The following is a 17,474-nucleotide window of genomic DNA, read 5'->3' on the forward strand; positions in this document are numbered from 1 at the left end:
GGAGTTTTTCTTTATTTATATATATAATGTAAAAAATATCAGATGTGCTGGCATTTAAATGCTACTCCAGTTGTTAAGAGATCGTGGGCTAGTATAGCAATTCATTGTAGCTTGTAATAGAGGTAATGTCACTTTAAGACATGTGATACTTTACAGAGCAGGGATGTATTGAAATAGACTACCGGTACTTACAGCATTGTATAGCAATCCTGCTTTGTACATACAGCTGCTTTACTCTGCATTGAATGCACTGTAGTGAGGCTGCTCTGTCATTAAACATAAACTGATCCTCATCTTTAAGTACACTGGAAGCTGCAAATTATCTCAAGATCACTTCAAAGGTCTCATCAAGCAGAAGGTGACGTTAGGAGATGATTTAAAGGTGAAAATGACAAGGTTTCCACCCCTCAAACCTTGGCCACTTTTCTGACAACACAGTCTGAGAGCTCTGATGTCTTCTTTACTCTGGGAATAGGATTGGTAACGAAAAAGAATTTTTTTTTTTAATCCTGATAAAGAAGATTATTGGGAAGCTATTTAAAATCCCTTATTGTGGTACAGATGGATTTTAAAAAGTGTTAGATCTTTCCAATGAACACTAATAGAGTACTCTGCTCTTGGTTGGATTACTCAGGTAAGGAGCTTCTTTAGGATTTAAGATTCAGAAAGCAGATCTTGAACTCATCTGATAATAAATGGAGGAATACTCGCTGTTGTGTGTGTATGTGTGTGTGTATATATATATATATTTATATTAGCAAGAGGCTCTCTTTGCATAAAAACAGTGTGTTCGACAGCAGTTGTAGTGAGCTGACTAACAAGTACATGAAGAAATGAAATGCTAGTAAGGAAGGAATGTTGGGGCTTGAACAAAGTTAATTAAAATAACGTAGTTTGAGGAAGGATGGAAAAGATGTAGTAGTCTAAGAGTGAAAATGTGGGGGGGGGATTTTAAAGTCATCTATTCAGTGTGATTAAGAATATGATCCCTGGACACATTTAAAAAAAATAAATAGGAGCTATTGGGAGACTGTAGAAGTTTGGCTTTGCTTCACTGTTTGGCTAGGATTTTAAAGTTCAGGTTAAATAAGAGCACTTTATGCTTGAAATATCAATGCATGTTAGAGTCACCTTTCCCTTTTATGTCATTGTACGAAAGCATGGGAGCCCCAGAAATGACTAAAAAAAGCATTAATTTCTGAAGACATTGTGAGCTATCTGTTTGGAGGGGGTTGAATCCATGTTGCACTATTACTCAATCCGAAAACAAAGGAGGGAAAGTATACAAAAGTAAACAGTAGGAAGGAAAACTAATTATATGCTGAGTAGTGCATCAGATACACAGAACAGGGAAACAAATAGCCTCATGGTGAGGAAAATAATGTTTTGCTATTTTGCAGTTAATTATACTTGTCAGTTTATTTGGGGGATTTTCGTCCATTAGTCTTTAAAACAATCCTCAAATACCATGCTTATTTATTAAAATAACAAAAATGATCTGTGCATATATTTTATTGACACTTAAGCATCCCTATTATTTTTAATAGTGTGTATTTCCCCAATAAAGAAATGCTGCTGATAGGTCATTTTTTGGATTTTACATTGGTCGCCTCGATCTTTCCTAAATGTTCAGTGTGAAGAGAAGATTTTTAGCTTTAAAGTCTTCCATCCTCAGTGAACATGATGTTCTGCTGATTGGATTATTAGATAGAAAGTGGCATCATGTTATTGGCTGAATAAGGAGAATGCCTGAAGTTTGATTAATTTGGCAATATGAAATGCAGCAGAAGGTGTTATTAAAGGAACTGGACGATATGTAGCGTAGCTGAGCCTTGCAAATTCTACAATCCTTGCAGGTATTGAGAAGGAGCTGTTAAAGTCACAAAGACTGAGAAAATTTAACCAATTAGTATAATAATAAATGTATGGAAATATCCACCACATATAATATATCAAGTAGTCAAGTGTGCCAGCATTGGGAGACTGAGAAAGAAGTACACCATTCCTTTTCAGCAAGAGTCTGTCTTTAAATTTTGACACACTCTACCTTATGAAAAGATCAAACCTCCTATTTGCTACATATAAAATTCAGTCTGCCCTTACTATTGTTCTTTATGAGCATAGGCCAAACAAAAGGAAGCTGATTTTATCTGGGGACTAGAACACAATTCTGAGAAACAATTACTTTGTTTAGCAGACAGCATTCATTGCAATTAAAAATTAATGTGCACAGAAGTCAAAAACAATAATCTGTTACCTAGTGGGTAGGTATTTGCCTTGCAGCCTTGGGGATGGAGGATGCTTAAAATGCATCTCAGATCTCTGATAATGTTGTATGACTATCTGTAATGTATTTAAAGTAGTTTTGATACTGTCTGAGGAGCTCATTTTTTTTTTGGATTGTATTGTAATTTCCCCCCTGGTAAGTTAAATTGCAGAACAGAGTGGGAATATTTCCCTGGCTTCTATTTATGTTGTTTTTCTTCAAGTACTTGGATCATTATAGTTTCATTTGTGCCACTGAATTATTAAAGTTACCAAGTCTCCCATGCTGACATCTCTTTACCTCAACTCTCCTTGTTTTTGACACGACCTTTGTCATATAACCATTGCAGCCTGCAAGGGGTGGGGGGGATCAGAGGGTGGGAAAGGAAAGAAACAAAGACATTATAAAGGTAAAAATACTGTTGTAATCACTGCTAAATACTGTGTGTGCTCTAAGGCTATATATAATAATGCCTGTCTAATATTTCATTTAGAGAATGGCAATGGTCTCTGCAATGTCTTGGGTCCTGTATTTGTGGATAAGTGCCTGTGCAATGCTGCTCTGTCAGGGGTCTCTTCATCACACTTTCCAGCAGCATCACCTGCACAGACCAGGTAGGACCAATCAGCTACAGGATGTTGTAAGATTACAGGCACTCTATCCGTGCACTTGTCTGCCTTGATAAATGGTTGAATAATCATAAAAGTCCCATTTTGTTATTGAACGTTTATGAGTTGTTTGTCTACGTATCTCAGAGTATCTTTCTGATCAGCCTAATGTATGCCCGTTTGGTATTGGTATATGCCTCCTGTTAACATCCTTTTCTAACACCTTCTCAACTCAGGAGGCTGATCACGGGAAACCCATTTTAGATAAGAATTTAATTTCTCTGTTTGTTTATTTATTTGTCTGTGTAATACCAGAATAAGTTTTGTCCCCCAGAAGAAATCCTGGTGGCAGAGCTTTGTGTAACTTTATTTGCTGTATCTATGCCAGTCTGGGCACAAATTGTACACTTGCACTGGTATGAGCCAACTTCTGATAATAGCTGAGCCTTTTCACTCTTCCTGAGGTCAGTGGGATGGACTGGGTCTAGATGAGAGCAGAATTTGGCCTAGAAGTTTTAATCTTACTGATGACCATGAGGTTGCAAAGGTGCAACTCTGAGTAGAATTCAGGCCTGGGTTTCAGTGGGGCTGGATGGGTGTTACTGAGAGCAGGTTTTAGTTTCTTTGTGTATGGAACGGAAAAGTCAACTGATTTTCATTGACACATCAGAAACTCTGTATAAATATCTTCTTTACTTTGACATTCTTCAAACAGAAATTGTTGGTGTTAATTTTCAACGGTAATTACTTTGTGAACCACATATCATATGCAAAATGTTGAAGAAATGGCATATTAAAGCTCATTATTACCAATAAGTTAGAAACGAGAGAGCCTCATGTTGTAATTTCACATACTCTGAACCCAAGGAAAGGAGTGAAAGTTCTTCCCAAGAGAATTAGAGATGAAACAGAGACTATTAGCTGGTAATTACACATTATTTAATTTGCAGAAGCAGGTAGATCAAAGCAGAATTAGAATAAGGCTAACATTTTCAAAAGTGATAGGGCTTAGCCTCCTAAATCACTTAGGCACATTTGAATAAAATTGCCCTTAATCTTTAGCGGGTCTAATATGCTGAAACGTTTTTTTCCCCAATTGTTTTCACTGCCCAAAAGTGACAGGGTTTTTTTTTATTTGATATCTTCTTGCCATCTCTCAATAATGTAACATAAAATAAGTATAATCATAGCCTGGAGGGGAATGGTTCTAAAAATTTGACTCACAGGCTTTATCTAATGAACAACTATTATGTGTTTTGTGTTGGCTTTAGTAGCCGGCGTTTTAAAGTTAGGGAATACATCCCGTTTTGGATGTTCTTTTTTGGAATACACAGAGAAATGCCCATTAAGACACAACGGTGAAATCACCATTGGTGATTTGAGACTGTCCCCTGGCTAAACAAACAAACAAACAAACAAAATAGGTAAAAGGAAAATGTAATCTCATTTTGTAAAATCTGTTGAAACAAGAGACATTGTGAGAAAAAATGAGAGCCTGGCCGATCCAGAGCTTTGCCACATTTGCCTAAGCTTGAAAAATCACTTCTTTTATGAAGCAAGAACAGTCACACACTGAATGCATACCAAGTATTGGGGAAATGTGGAAAATGACAAATCTTTCACTCAGAGCTGTGATACAGATATAGTGAAGGTTTTACAGCTGCCTCATCACCTGCTTAGGAACCTCAGAGATTTTCCTCTTGCGAGCCTTTCTCAGGCAGCTACTCCGCACCCTGCATGAGTAAGATTGATGGTGTTCTGATCCCAGGCAGCCAATTTCAGTCTCTCAAGAAATAATCCAGTACATTGACAGATGAGTGGAATTTGACATGGTGTTCACCTCTGATTCAGATTGCTCTGCACCTGGAAAGTACCAGCTAGGGAGGGTCCTTTAGAGGAAACAGAGATTCTGGACGATTTCTACTGTCAGAACATGAAATCAGGACTATGTTTTTATAAGGCCATGAATTTTCAATCTGCTTACTGAATGCAATAGGTTTGTACATAAAAGGGATGGAAATATGCTAACTAGCAAACGGACTGATTTTAATGTATTCAGCTTTAGTCCCTACGCTCTTCCTATTTATAATATTAGAAATGTGTCTGTTAGTCACTGTAGAAGTAAGATTAAAACATTCAGCCAAATAAGGATTAATAAAAATGATGCAGAGGAACCAATGTACAATTTCAGTAATTTAATATTTGCATATATGGAATTTTGAGTCATGGCAAAAATAGCTGTAGTCACTAACAGGTTCAGCATACGTTTTCTCATTTTGTGGGATTACATGGATATTAGTCTGATACTTAATTTAAGAGACATTCTGAACAATTAAAAACTCAATAGTAGAACTACTTTAGTATAGGCGAGGGTAATTAAAAGAGACCGATTCCCCTCTGTCTTGTGCCTCTTGTACTTGATGAATGCAAGAGTATCCATTAAAGACAAGTACATGCAGTGTTAAAAAAAACAAATTCTGATTTAGTGGATTTAGCCTAATAAACTTGAATTTAACTGAATGGATATATGTATTGAAAGTATCTGTTTCTAATACCAAGGTTAATTCAGTAATGAAACACTATGGATTTCTGGCATGAGTCACTGAAAGGTGAATTTATCAAGTACAGTAGTCCTTTTTTTCTAAAACTTTCTTAAACATTGTAAGTCTTTGCCAGAAGCTGGGAATGGGCGACAGGGGATGGATCACTTGATGATTCCCTGTTCTGTTCATTCTCTCTGAAGCACCTGGCATTGGCCACTATCAGAAGACAGGAATCTGGGCTAGATGGGCCTTTGGTCTGACCCAGTATGGCCGTTCTTATGTTCTTATGTTCTAATGCTTTCACTGCAATATATAATTCATCATTTTGGTAACCTATAGATGACTTGGCAGAAGGTACAAAATTGCAAACTATTTTATGTGACCGAATTTGTAAGTGACTGTAGCTTTATTTTCTGTGAAATAGTGGCTGAAAGGCACATATAGGATATATTAAATATTACTATGGGTATAACATTCTGCATAACATATTGCACATGTACATGGACTGTTGTCTCCCTTGTCACATTAACCCAAATGCTTGAATGCATATAATTATGTTAGTGAATATTCTTTTAAAATGAAATAGGTCGGGTGTGTGCATCGAGTTTTTCCTTCCTCTTCACAAAGACTCAAAGGACAAAGTCTTCATTTGGTGTAAACTGACATAGCTCTAATGAGGGCCAGCTCCAGGCACCAGCGAAGAAAGCAGGTGCCTGGGGCGGCCAATGGAAAGGGGCAGCACGTCCGGGTCTTCGGCGGCAATTCGGCGGCGGGTCCCTCAGTCCCTCTCGGACCGAAGGACTCGCCGCTGAATTGCCGCTGAAGAATGAAGTGGTACGGTAGAGCTGCTGCCGAAATGCCGCCGGTCACGGTTTTATCATTCTTTTTTTTTTCCCCCTGCTTTGCCGCTTGGGGCAGCAAAAAAACTGAAGCCGACCCTGGCGCCAATGCAATATAATTTTCTTTAGGTAATATTGTCTTCTGCAGATCCTTATATAAATATATTTCATTTTCAAGAAAATTATATTATACAAAGTACATATGAAAACATGCATAGGATATAACTTTAGGAAGAAGCAATCAATGTTCTCTGAGTACTTAGTTTGGTTTGGATTTAATAAAACACAATGAGAACAATTCCATATTGGCCATTTTAGACTCTAGCATACATACAGTTGTATGGCTGTTGAATTGGCCTGAGGATTAGACTGGACAGGCTGTGATTTAAAGAGTTAGCCAGTGATAGTCCGTTGATCATCTGATTGACAATATTGACTCACTTCTACAGAAGTAGGAAGTAGACATTAAGTTTTGGCAAGACACTAAGGTATCAACAAAGCATAGCGAGTCTTAAGGATGCAAATAAATTAAATATTCGCATCAGTGTCACAAATATAGAAAATGATCTCTCATTGTTTTATTATGTACAAGAGATTATATTTCAATTCAGCAAAGAACCTTAATTAGCATTAAATCTAAATGGAATATACACTGGTTAGACCTTGAAGTTAAAAATAAACACAAAAATTTCAAGTTACCATAACCTGGATATTACACCTTTTAGCCCATGTAGAATAATTTGTTAAATGTTCAGGATGCCAAGTTGGTCCTACATGGATTTTGTAAAATATAAAGATGCAGGCTAGAAACATAGACATACTGTAACAAGGCTGACATTTGCAAAGATGTTAATTAAAAAAATAGGCCTATTCAGAGTGGGAAAGATAGTTGTATCAGCATGAGCTGGCTTAGTTTGTATCAGTGAAGTTGTGGTTAGCTTTCTCAAGGCAGTATGCCAAGAAAGTGCCTAGTAGTTTCTTCTGCTTTTTTTTCTATTGGCAGTGTTTCATGTGTTACTTTGTACTGTAACAAAAATGCATCAAGTGATTCAGTTATATAAATGTTACAAACAGGACTTTAGGTCATACGTACACCTACTAAATACTAAGCTATCCATAGTTTTATTTATTGTGGCAGCAGCAGATCTTACACTAATCAAAAATCATCTTGAGAAGAGTTTGCCCATAAATACTAAGAGAAAAAAAATCACTACGCCAAAGCAATCTTATAGAAAGGACCTAGGAGGTCCAAACAAGGACCTAGGAGTTCTCTGAGCTTGTTTCATAAAAGAAAGGCAGCCTCTTACAATGACTTGAGCTATGGCTGTGAGCAAGGGACTTTAGTTTTAATCCTGGCTCTGCCACTTACTTGGGGAGCCTTAGGGACGTCACTTAGGTCCAAATCTTCAAAAATTGTACTAATCTGGGGTGGCTCCAATTCTGGTATTTATGACATTTTTGGTATTTATGACAATTTTTGACATTTTTGTAAAAATGTTGGGCTTAGCCTCTCCGTGTCTGTTTCCTCAGTAAAAATATGAATATAATATTTCCTTGCCTACCTTGCAGGATGGTTGAGAATCAGTGACCTAATCCAATGGGATTTTTGCTATTGATGTTGATAGAAGCAGTTTTGAAGCTGTATATGGAAAATTATTAGAAAATTTGAAGCTGTATATGGAAAATTGTATTCAAGCCAATCAGAATCCATACTGGTGCACATCAAGCAGTAAAGGTCAAGTGACCACAAAAGTAATTGCCAATATCACTTGATAATTTATCTTAACACAAACAAAAAAGACATAGGATCAGATTTTGATCTTGTTTACGTTGATGTAAATATGGAGTAAATGCCCTGAAACTAATGAACTTACTCCAGGTTAACACAGACATAAACAAGATCAGAATCTGGTCCAGAGCTTGATATGCTCTAATCAATGAACTGGCTACAGGTACAATATACCTTTTAATATCTTCCTACATCTGTGTCTGCAAATACGTAAACTGTCAGCTACTGAGTTAAGAGTGGTAATATAGAGCAATGTAATGTTACCCCTCCTTGCATGCAAAACAGAATTGATGCTGTGTGTGTAGGAGCCATACAATAAATAGGATAAACAATTTTGGACTGGGTAATGTGAACAGCTAGGGTGTTATCAGGCAGGACTATACACTGATTTGTGCTCTTGTGATTTGCTTGTCTGGGGCAGTGGATGTCCTAAGAAGATGTAATGACATATCGCTTACAAAAATCCAAGGAATTAAACCTCCAAAAGATGACATGGGCCAGGCCTAAAAAGGCCCTAATTGAAGACAGAACAACATGCTCTGTAGTACCGAGAAACCTCCCTATATATGTCTTTTGAGATATGATAAATAACTACCAGCTTTTTTGGAGCTGCATTCTGTGTACTGGAGCTGTAAAGTTAATGAGACAATCTGGACATTGGAAAGCTGTTCTCAGATCTGGTAGCTTCCCTCTTAACTTTAAAAAGTAGGTTGCTGTTAGGAACTTCTACTAAAATAGAAATGCATCCGACGAAGTGGGCATTCACCCACGAAAGCTTATGCTCCAATACATCTGTTAGTTTTAAAGGTGCCACAGGACTCTCTGTTGCTTTTTACTAAAATATGATTGTCCTGATGCATTAAGTACTATGCCTTGGACCTTGTGCCATCCCCATATTTCTGCAGCTAAGTGTGGCTCTGGCCCTTACATTTACAGCAGTGCAGAGGATGTAAAAAGCCCTTATACCCCCCTTGTGTGGCCCGCAAAAGGACTGTGCAGAGGTGCGGGGCGGGGGGCGGGGTGTTGTCATCTTCTACTAGTGTCTTTTAATTTTGCTAAGGCAAGAATGAGAAATGATTTGCTCATTGGAGAACCTCCAGAAACTTTATTCTTTAACCCAGTTTTGCTAGCAGTGTTAATTAGCATTTCTAATGGCTCATCCATGCTACTTTGAGAAGATACCATCATGGGTTCTGAAATTAGACCATGATCTGTCTTTTGTACAATATTTCAACACATGGCTATGGACCTAGCTTGGTAGGGGAACATTGTAGATGTCTTATTTATTATTTGAATTATTGTAGTGCCTAGAAGTTCCACTCACAGACCTGGACCCCACTGTGCTTGCCATATGCCTTTACCTCAAGGCAACACACAAGGTTATTTATTCTTTGCTGGTGTTCAGTTTTACATCCTGCTTTCACCTAGCAGATTTTCAATGTATTATTTATTATTTTGTATTGTGACAGTGCCTAGAGTCCAACCATCTTGGGGTCTTATTGTACTAGATTATCATATAGTAGCTGGCACGCCTTGCCCCAAAATGCTTATAATCCAAAAGACAAGACATAACAGGTGGATGAAACAAACAAGCAGGCCGGGATGGGGGTTGGAAAAGATGGGGTAACAATAATAATTGGATGTGTGCAATTCTTAGCCAATCAAGAGCAGTAATCACAACTCACCATCTGCCTAACCATTGTTAGATTGCATATATGATCCATTGGTTATAGCGTATCAAGTTATAGGCCAGATTCTCATCTTGTTGATGTCTGTGTTAACCTGGAGTAAGTTGATTGGTAATTATATCTTCCGTTCACACTTTTTTTTGTACAGTGTACCGTCTATCATCTTTATGATCCATATCTCACATGCATTAATTGATTGTATTTTCCATACACACTATTTTGTATTCCCAAACCTGAGCCATTCTTTTTAGGGACAACTCTGAGGAACTGTCCCAGATTGAGATGTCATTAGAGGAGGTTTTGGAACAGATTGATAAACTAAACAGTAATAAGTCACCAGGACCAGATAGGATTCACCCAAGAGTTCTGAAGGAATGCAAATGTGAAACTTCAGACCTACTAACTGTAGCCTGTAACCTATCATTTAAATCAGCTTCTGTACCAAATGACTGGAGGATATCTAATGTGACACCAATTTTTAAAAAGGGCTCCAGAGGTGATCCTGGCAATTACAGGCTGGTAAGCCTGACTTCAGTACCAGGCAAACTGGTTGAAACTATGAGCCAGAGTGACATCGTTCTCCCACTACGAGAAAGGGACCAAGTGACCTTCTCCGTTGGATCATATGAACTGGAACCATAAACTCCCAGAACATTAAATCTCACCAAATGAGGGTCAATCCATCCTCATCATCATATCCACTCATTATTATCCACACCTGAACATAGCCACTTTATGAACTTCATACCCTCATATCTCAATGTCTGTACTTTGACCCATCAACCTTTTACCCCCAATCGGGGATATTGCAGATTATGTATTCCTCATGCCACCTTATCTTAAACCAAACATTGCACCCTGATAATCTGTATGTTATTCCTTGATAACCAGAAACTTCTATGCTCAAACTCTGTTCACTATTTTTTTAACATCATCTTAATAAAATTTTTAAATCTGAAAAAAAAAAGAACAAAATTGTCAGACACACAGATGAACATAATTTTTGGAGGAAGACTCAATATGGCTTTTGTAAAGGGAAATCATGCCTCACCAATCTACTAGAATTCTTTGAGGGGGTCAACAAGCATGTGGACAAGGGGGATCCAGTGGATATAGTGTACTTAGGTTTTCAGAAATCCTTTGACAAGGTCCCTCATCAAAGGCTCTTAAGCAAAGTAAGCAGTCATGGATAAGAGGGAAGGTTCTCTCATCGATCAGTAACTGGTTAAAAGATAGAAAACAAAGGGTAGGAATAAATGGTCTGTTTTCAGAATGGAGAGAGGTAAATAGTGGTGTTCCTCAGGGGTCTGTACTGGGACCAATCCTATTCAACATATTCATAAATGATCTGTAAAAAGGGGTAAACAGTGAGGTGGCAAAATTTGCAGAGGATACAAAACTATTCAAGATAGTTACGTTCCAGGCAGACTGCAGAGAGCTACAAAAGGATCTCACAAAACTGGGTGACTGGGCAACAAAATGGCAGATGAAATTCAATGTTGATAAATACAAAGTAATGCTCTTTGGTAAACGTAATCCCAACTATACATATAAAATGATGGGGTGTAAATTAGCTGTTACCACTCAAAAACGAGATCTTGGAGTCATTTTGGATAGTTCTCTGAAAACATCCACTCAGTGTTCAATGGCAGTCAAAAAAGTGAACAAAATGTTGGGAATCATTAAGAAAGGGATAGATAATAAGACAGAAAATATCATATTGCCTCTATATAAATCCATGGTATGCCCACATCTTGAATAATGTGTGCAGATGTGGTTGCCCCATCTCAAAAGAGATATATTGCACTTGGAAAAGGTTCAGAAAAGGGCAACAAAAATGATTAGGGGTATGGAATGATTGCTATATGAGGAGAGATTAATAAAACTGGGACTTTTCAGCTTGGAAAAGAGATGACTAAGGGGGGATATGATAGCAGTCTATAAAATCATGACTGGTGTGGAGAAAGTAAATAAGGAAGTGTTATTTACTCCTTCTCATAACACAAGGACTAGGGGTCACCAAATGAAATTAATAGGCAGTAGATTTAAAACAAACAAAAGGAAGTATTTTTTTTACACAATGCACAGTCAACCTGTGGAACTCCTTGCCAGAGGATGTTGTGAAGGCCAAGACTATAACAGGGTTCAAAAAAGAACTAGATAAGTTCATGGAGGATAGGTCCACCAATGGCTATTAGCCAAGATGGACAGGGATGGTGTCCCTAGCCTCTGTTTGCCAGAAGCTGGGAATGGGTGACTGGGGATGGATCACTTGATGATTACCTGTTCTGTTCATTCCCTCTGGGGCACCTGGCATTGGTCACTGTCGGAAGACACGATACTGGGCTAGATGGACCTTTGGTCTGACCCAATATGGTCATTCTTATGTTCTTATGTACTGTCTACCATCTTTATGACCCATATCTCACATGCAGTAATTGTTTAGGATGGTGGTAGAGCCTATAAAGTTTCTGTAACAGGATTTTATGGCTTTCAACAATTGGAAAGAGGTGGGGTGTGCCCTTTAAGAGTTCCAGGAATCAAAGGGACTATTGCAACACTATACCTTTTAATGGGTATGTCTATACTAGACCTTTTTTAACCTTGAATTAATTGGCTGTCAATAAACTCAAAGTAATTAACACATTTGTAAATGCTAGTCAGGACACGCCCTGATCAATTAACTCCAAGTAAAAATATCTAATGGAGACCAGTCTAGCTAGAGCTCTGATGCTTTATCCCCTTAGGTAGCAGAGCAAGAATTTTACAACCGCTGCCATGCCATCGCTGGTTTAAACAGATACTGCAGATGTAGAGCTTTCTGGCTGGAGAAGCTTAGGCGAATGCTTGATCCATCTCCATCTCATGTGGACCCATGTACATTGGACAAAGGGGATGGGCTATTGCCACAGAAAAACTAATGCTTGGTAGGGAGTCAAAGGGCCTACAGAATTTCTCCATTTATGTACAATTAGGCATTAGCAAGGATCCTGTCAGTTACTCAGTGATGCAGCTCCTCATCCTGCCTCAGGTATCTGCCTAGCATCTCCAGGCTGCAGGTGTGTGGAGCCAGCCACCTGTCATACTGCTGAATGTGGTGGTTTGTTACTTGTGATCCAGTAAGGTGAATTAAACTGAGCCGGAGTGTGTGCTGCAGTCTGATGGGCTGCCAAGAACAGAGGGTCCAGCGTGTGCCAGGGGCCACTGAGCAGCTGGCTGTGAGAGATACTGTTTCAAAGGAACTGTTGGAAGCATTTCTGTATCTCCTAAGATCAGCCCTTCCGTACACACTGTGTGAAAGAACTCCTGGGTGATAACAGGAGTATCTCGATACTAGCTGATACACGTACCTTTTGGATGCACCTTTTTGCACATAAATCCCTGTGCCCTGACCACACTTTGTCCCCACCTTCTGGTGTGCCCCCGTTCACTCTCCCCAGTGCTCAGTTGAGAGTAGACACAGCGGCTTGCTCTCTGCCATTGGGCATTCTGCATATTTCTCTATATGTCACTGAGGCCATTCTTTGGAGGTGCTGAATAAAAAGCAAATACCCAGCGCTAGTGCTTTGCCTCACATCAGCAATCAGCAGCACGAGGGATTGAATCCCTGCCGGATATCTTCTTTTCCCACACCCATGTGTCAAAACTCAGTCTCGGTTTGAGAGCAGCGGGGTGTGTGTGTGTAGGGGGGATGATGTGAGTCACAAAGGGACCTTTCAATGCACCGTAATGCTTGTATCTTGCTGTCACAGTATTGCAAGACTGTGAGGATTCATACCGTGGTGGCTAAGCCCCAAGAAAAATTAGACACAAATATAAACCCCAAAGGCAATATCCATTATTTCTACATTGACATGTTTCTGCTGATAACATCAGAAACCTGCCTTTAATTACTGGCCTATTTAAGTTCAACGCTGATTTGTATTTGAAAAGGGACTATCAAGTGCATTTCCTCTTAACATGCAAGTGATCTCACCCTTTTGTTTTAGTCTTCCCTCCTGTAATCTTTTACATTTCCTTTTGAATGTTTTCTTTTCCTCTCTGTCGTGAAATCAAACCTTTACTATGAGCACGATTTATTTTCCTTGTGGGATTCAGCATTTCCACTATTCTCCAGAGTTATAAACAGAACTGTTCTTCCGAGCGAAACTTATTTTAGCACTGGGCAGGCACTGGAGACTCCTTTCCACTGTGCTTTAGGCAGGTACCACTGGGGCTGCAGCCCAGCTCAAGTCTAAATTTATTAGTCTCAGTCAAGGATGCACAGAGGGGAATTGGGGTGCAAGTTAAAATGAATGCAGTTCCAAAGTACCACATATAAATTCGTGACTCATATTATTAGGCTCTGTTAATAAGATTATTTTCTGGCATCTGTCACTGTACCATCTTGCAGAATGTTCCAAATGGGCAGCCTTCTCATTTCCTTTATTAGTTTAAAAACCCAGTCTCGCTCCTGTCAAAAGAGACAGGAAAACTCTTTCAGCTGGTGCAGGATTAGGGCCTAGGTTACTGGGTTGTCATAATAGCAATTTTACGTTCATATCTTACAGCTGTGCAGCTGCAATTCTTCCTTTACTTCAGTGGAAGAAGGAAACACGCTTTGCATTAGAGTAGCCTGATTTTTTGGAGAGCAGACTGGTGGCAGAAATGGAAGGGCCCAACCCTGAAAACCCTGGCTCATATGCTTCGTCCCATTCAAGGCAACGGAATGACTCGTGAACAAGGACTACTTGTGCGCGTCAGCACTTACAGGAACAGATCTTAAAATGTTTATCTTTGGAAAGATCCGGAGTACCTGCAATTCCCATTGAAGTCAATGGTTGTTATGCGTGCTCAGGTCAAATCTTAAGGCCCAACCCCGCAAGGTATTGAGCAGCTGCCACAAGGCACTATGATACTGAGATCAGAGAATGGGGCAGCACAGGGCTTGCCCAGCATGCCTCACTGCATATATCCAAAGAGACCACAAGGTATGGAGGATCTATGGCAGGGGTAGGCAACCTATGGCACACGTGCCGAAGGCAGCACACGAGCTGATTTTCAGTGGCACTCACATTGCCTGGGTCCTGGCCACCGGTCCGGGGGGCTCTGCATTTTAATTTAATTTTAAATGAAGCTTCTTAAACATTTTAAAAACCTTATGTACTTTACATACAACAGTAGTTTAGTTCTATATTATAGACTTATAGAAAGAGACCTTCTAAAAATGTTAAAAGGTACGACTGGCACGCGAAACCTTACATTAGAGTGAATAAATGAAGACTCGGCACACCACTTCTGAAAGGTTGCCGACCCCTGATCTATGGCCTGGAGCAGCTAGGCTTCCCTCTACTACAGTGGCCCCATCGAGATGACTCGTATTTGGAGTGTGTACTGTGTGGGTGGATTCAGGCCACGAAGAATGTTTGTGAATGTAAGGCTGTCTTTAAAAATGGAAGGGACAGCCAGTAACTCCCATTGAGAATTGTGGTTGCTGAGCTCCTTTGAAAACCCGTCTCAAAGATTTTTCTTTCACCACTTTCAACTACTTTTTAGGGTGTGTGTGTGTGTGTGTGTGTGTGTGTGTGTGTGCACGCACATAACAGACTGTACTTACCACTGGCTGAATAGTGTATTCTATTGTTAGAAAACACAAGGATTTAAAATCCTTGTATCTCCGCATATTAGCATTGCTATTAAAAACATGGGTAAAAATATAAGTATACAATTGTTCTTCTTAACTTCTGAGGATAGGACAAGAAGCAATGGGCTTAAATTGCAGCATGGGCAGTTTAGGTTGGACATTAGGAAAAACTTCCTAACTGTCATGGTGGTTAAGCACGGGAATAAATTGCCTAGGGAGGTTGTGGAATCTCCATCATTGGGGATTTTTAAGAGCAGGTTGGACAAACACCTGTCAGGGGAGGTCTAGATAATACTTAGTCCTGCCTTGAGTGCAGGGGATTGGAGTAGATGACCTCTCGAGGTCCCTTCCAGTTCTATGATTCTATAAGCTTATCCAGCACTTCTTGAGAACCCAAAGTTCCCATTGGTATGGAGCAGAGGTGGGCAAACTACGGCCCGCGGGCCACAACTGGCCCGTGGGACCCTCCTGCGCGGCCCCTGAGCTCCTGGCCTGGGAGGCTCACCCCCCACATCTCCCCTGCTGTTCCCCCTCCCCTGCAGCCTCAGCTCGCCCCACCACCAACACAATGCTCTGGGCGGTGGGGCTGCGAGCTCCTGGGGCAGCGCAGCTGCAGAGCTCGGCCTGATCCGGTGCTCTGTGCTGCGTGGTGCGTGGCTGTAGCGCCGCCAGCCACCAGTGCTCCAGGCAGCGGGGTAAGGGGGCGGGGAGCGAGGGGGTTGGATAGAGGGCAGGAGAGTTTAGGGTGGTGGTCAGGGGGCGGGGGTGTAGATGGGGGTGGGGGTCGGGGGGGACAGGGGTTCAGGGGAGCAGTCAGGAAGGAGGGGGGTGATTGGATGGGGCGGCGGCGGGCAGTCAGGGGCGGGGGTTCCGGGGGCAGTCAGGGGACAGGGAGCGGGGGGGGTGGGGTGCGGATGGGAGGGGGGGCCGTCAGGGAACAGGGTGTGTTGGATGGGACAGGAGTCCCGGGGGTGGGCAGATGCGGCCCTCAGGCCAAAAAGTTTGCCTGCCCCTAGTATGGAGTCATGTCATTCATATGGAGACATAGCTTTTGTTTTCTTGTAATATTACACGTTGGATATTGTTTCTCAGATATTTTCTCAGCCAATGAACTAAACACCATGGGCAAAAATCTCTGCTGGCGTAACCCCGTTTAAATCAATGAAGTTATGTGAATAGTAACTTTGGCTTTAAATATTTTAAAATGTTGTAACAAATGCATTGATCAGAAAGAAGGAAATTTGGTCTTACTATTTCATGAAGTCTAAATAATACTGTCAGCCTGCAAGCTATATAGATCAGATTGAGAGAGGGCAAGAACCACAGTAAAGTAGTCGCATACACTTTGATAAAACTTTATTATCTTTTTTTAGTGTCCTCATTAATACACTTCAAAAATGCAGTTAAGTATTTCTGGCAAGCAAAGCTTCAGTGTAATTTTACAGTATTGTAAAGGATTTATTAATTATAATCTTTTCTTGCAGAGTCTATTTATATTTGATCATGACATTAATTGGTTGCCAAAACAAACTAGAGTTAATTGCATTTAATTAAGTTGGAAGCAAGTAAGGATAGTTTATTTAGCAAAGAAAGTTCCATTGATGTATTTGTTTATTTTTAAAAGAATATGATTAAGCTAAGAAAATCTATATCTATTTTTATAGATTAAATATTTCGTGGAATACACTGGTAAAAAGAGACGGGGGAATGGCATTCTTTGTTAAATGGGATGCAGGGTGATAAAAATATAACAAGTATTCTTACAATATATTCTTACCTGAACCTCTTAAATCTAATAGTCTGATTCTGGTTGGTTCACTGTTTTTTACTTCAGCGCCATTACTCTATATTTACAGATGGTGCAACTGAGATCAGTTATATGGTGGAAAACCTCACCTGTTCATAGATTTGACAGAAGCAAAAAATCACATGGGAGAAAGTTGGGGAAAAACAGCCTGGCTTCAGTGTAGCTAGGCTGATTTATACCTGCTGAGTATTTGGGGGAGGGTGTTTTGGGGAAGTAAATTATAGTGAAAAGCACCACGAATGTGACTAAATAGCTATTTTTCATCACACACACACACACACACACACACACACACACACACACACACACAC

The 17,474-nt window shown here is 40.0% G+C and overlaps 1 protein-coding gene across 1 annotated transcript in view; it reads left to right on the forward strand.

The window, feature by feature from the left end:
* Positions 1-452: 452 nt before the first annotated feature.
* The window catches only part of TAFA1 (TAFA chemokine like family member 1), a 280,852-nt gene continuing 263,830 nt past the window's right edge, over positions 453-17,474 (forward strand). The window contains exons 1-2 of the mRNA XM_026650446.1: positions 453-634; positions 2,760-2,880. Of these exons, the coding sequence (XP_026506231.1) occupies positions 2,763-2,880 (118 nt within the window). The 5' untranslated portion in view covers positions 453-634; positions 2,760-2,762. The remainder of the gene's footprint in view (positions 635-2,759; positions 2,881-17,474) is intronic.

The sequence above is a fragment of the Terrapene carolina genome, unplaced genomic scaffold, assembly GCF_002925995.2.
Source record: "Terrapene carolina triunguis isolate 2854851 unplaced genomic scaffold, T_m_triunguis-2.0 Scaffold89, whole genome shotgun sequence".
In the NCBI taxonomy this organism is placed as follows: Eukaryota; Metazoa; Chordata; order Testudines; family Emydidae; genus Terrapene; species Terrapene triunguis.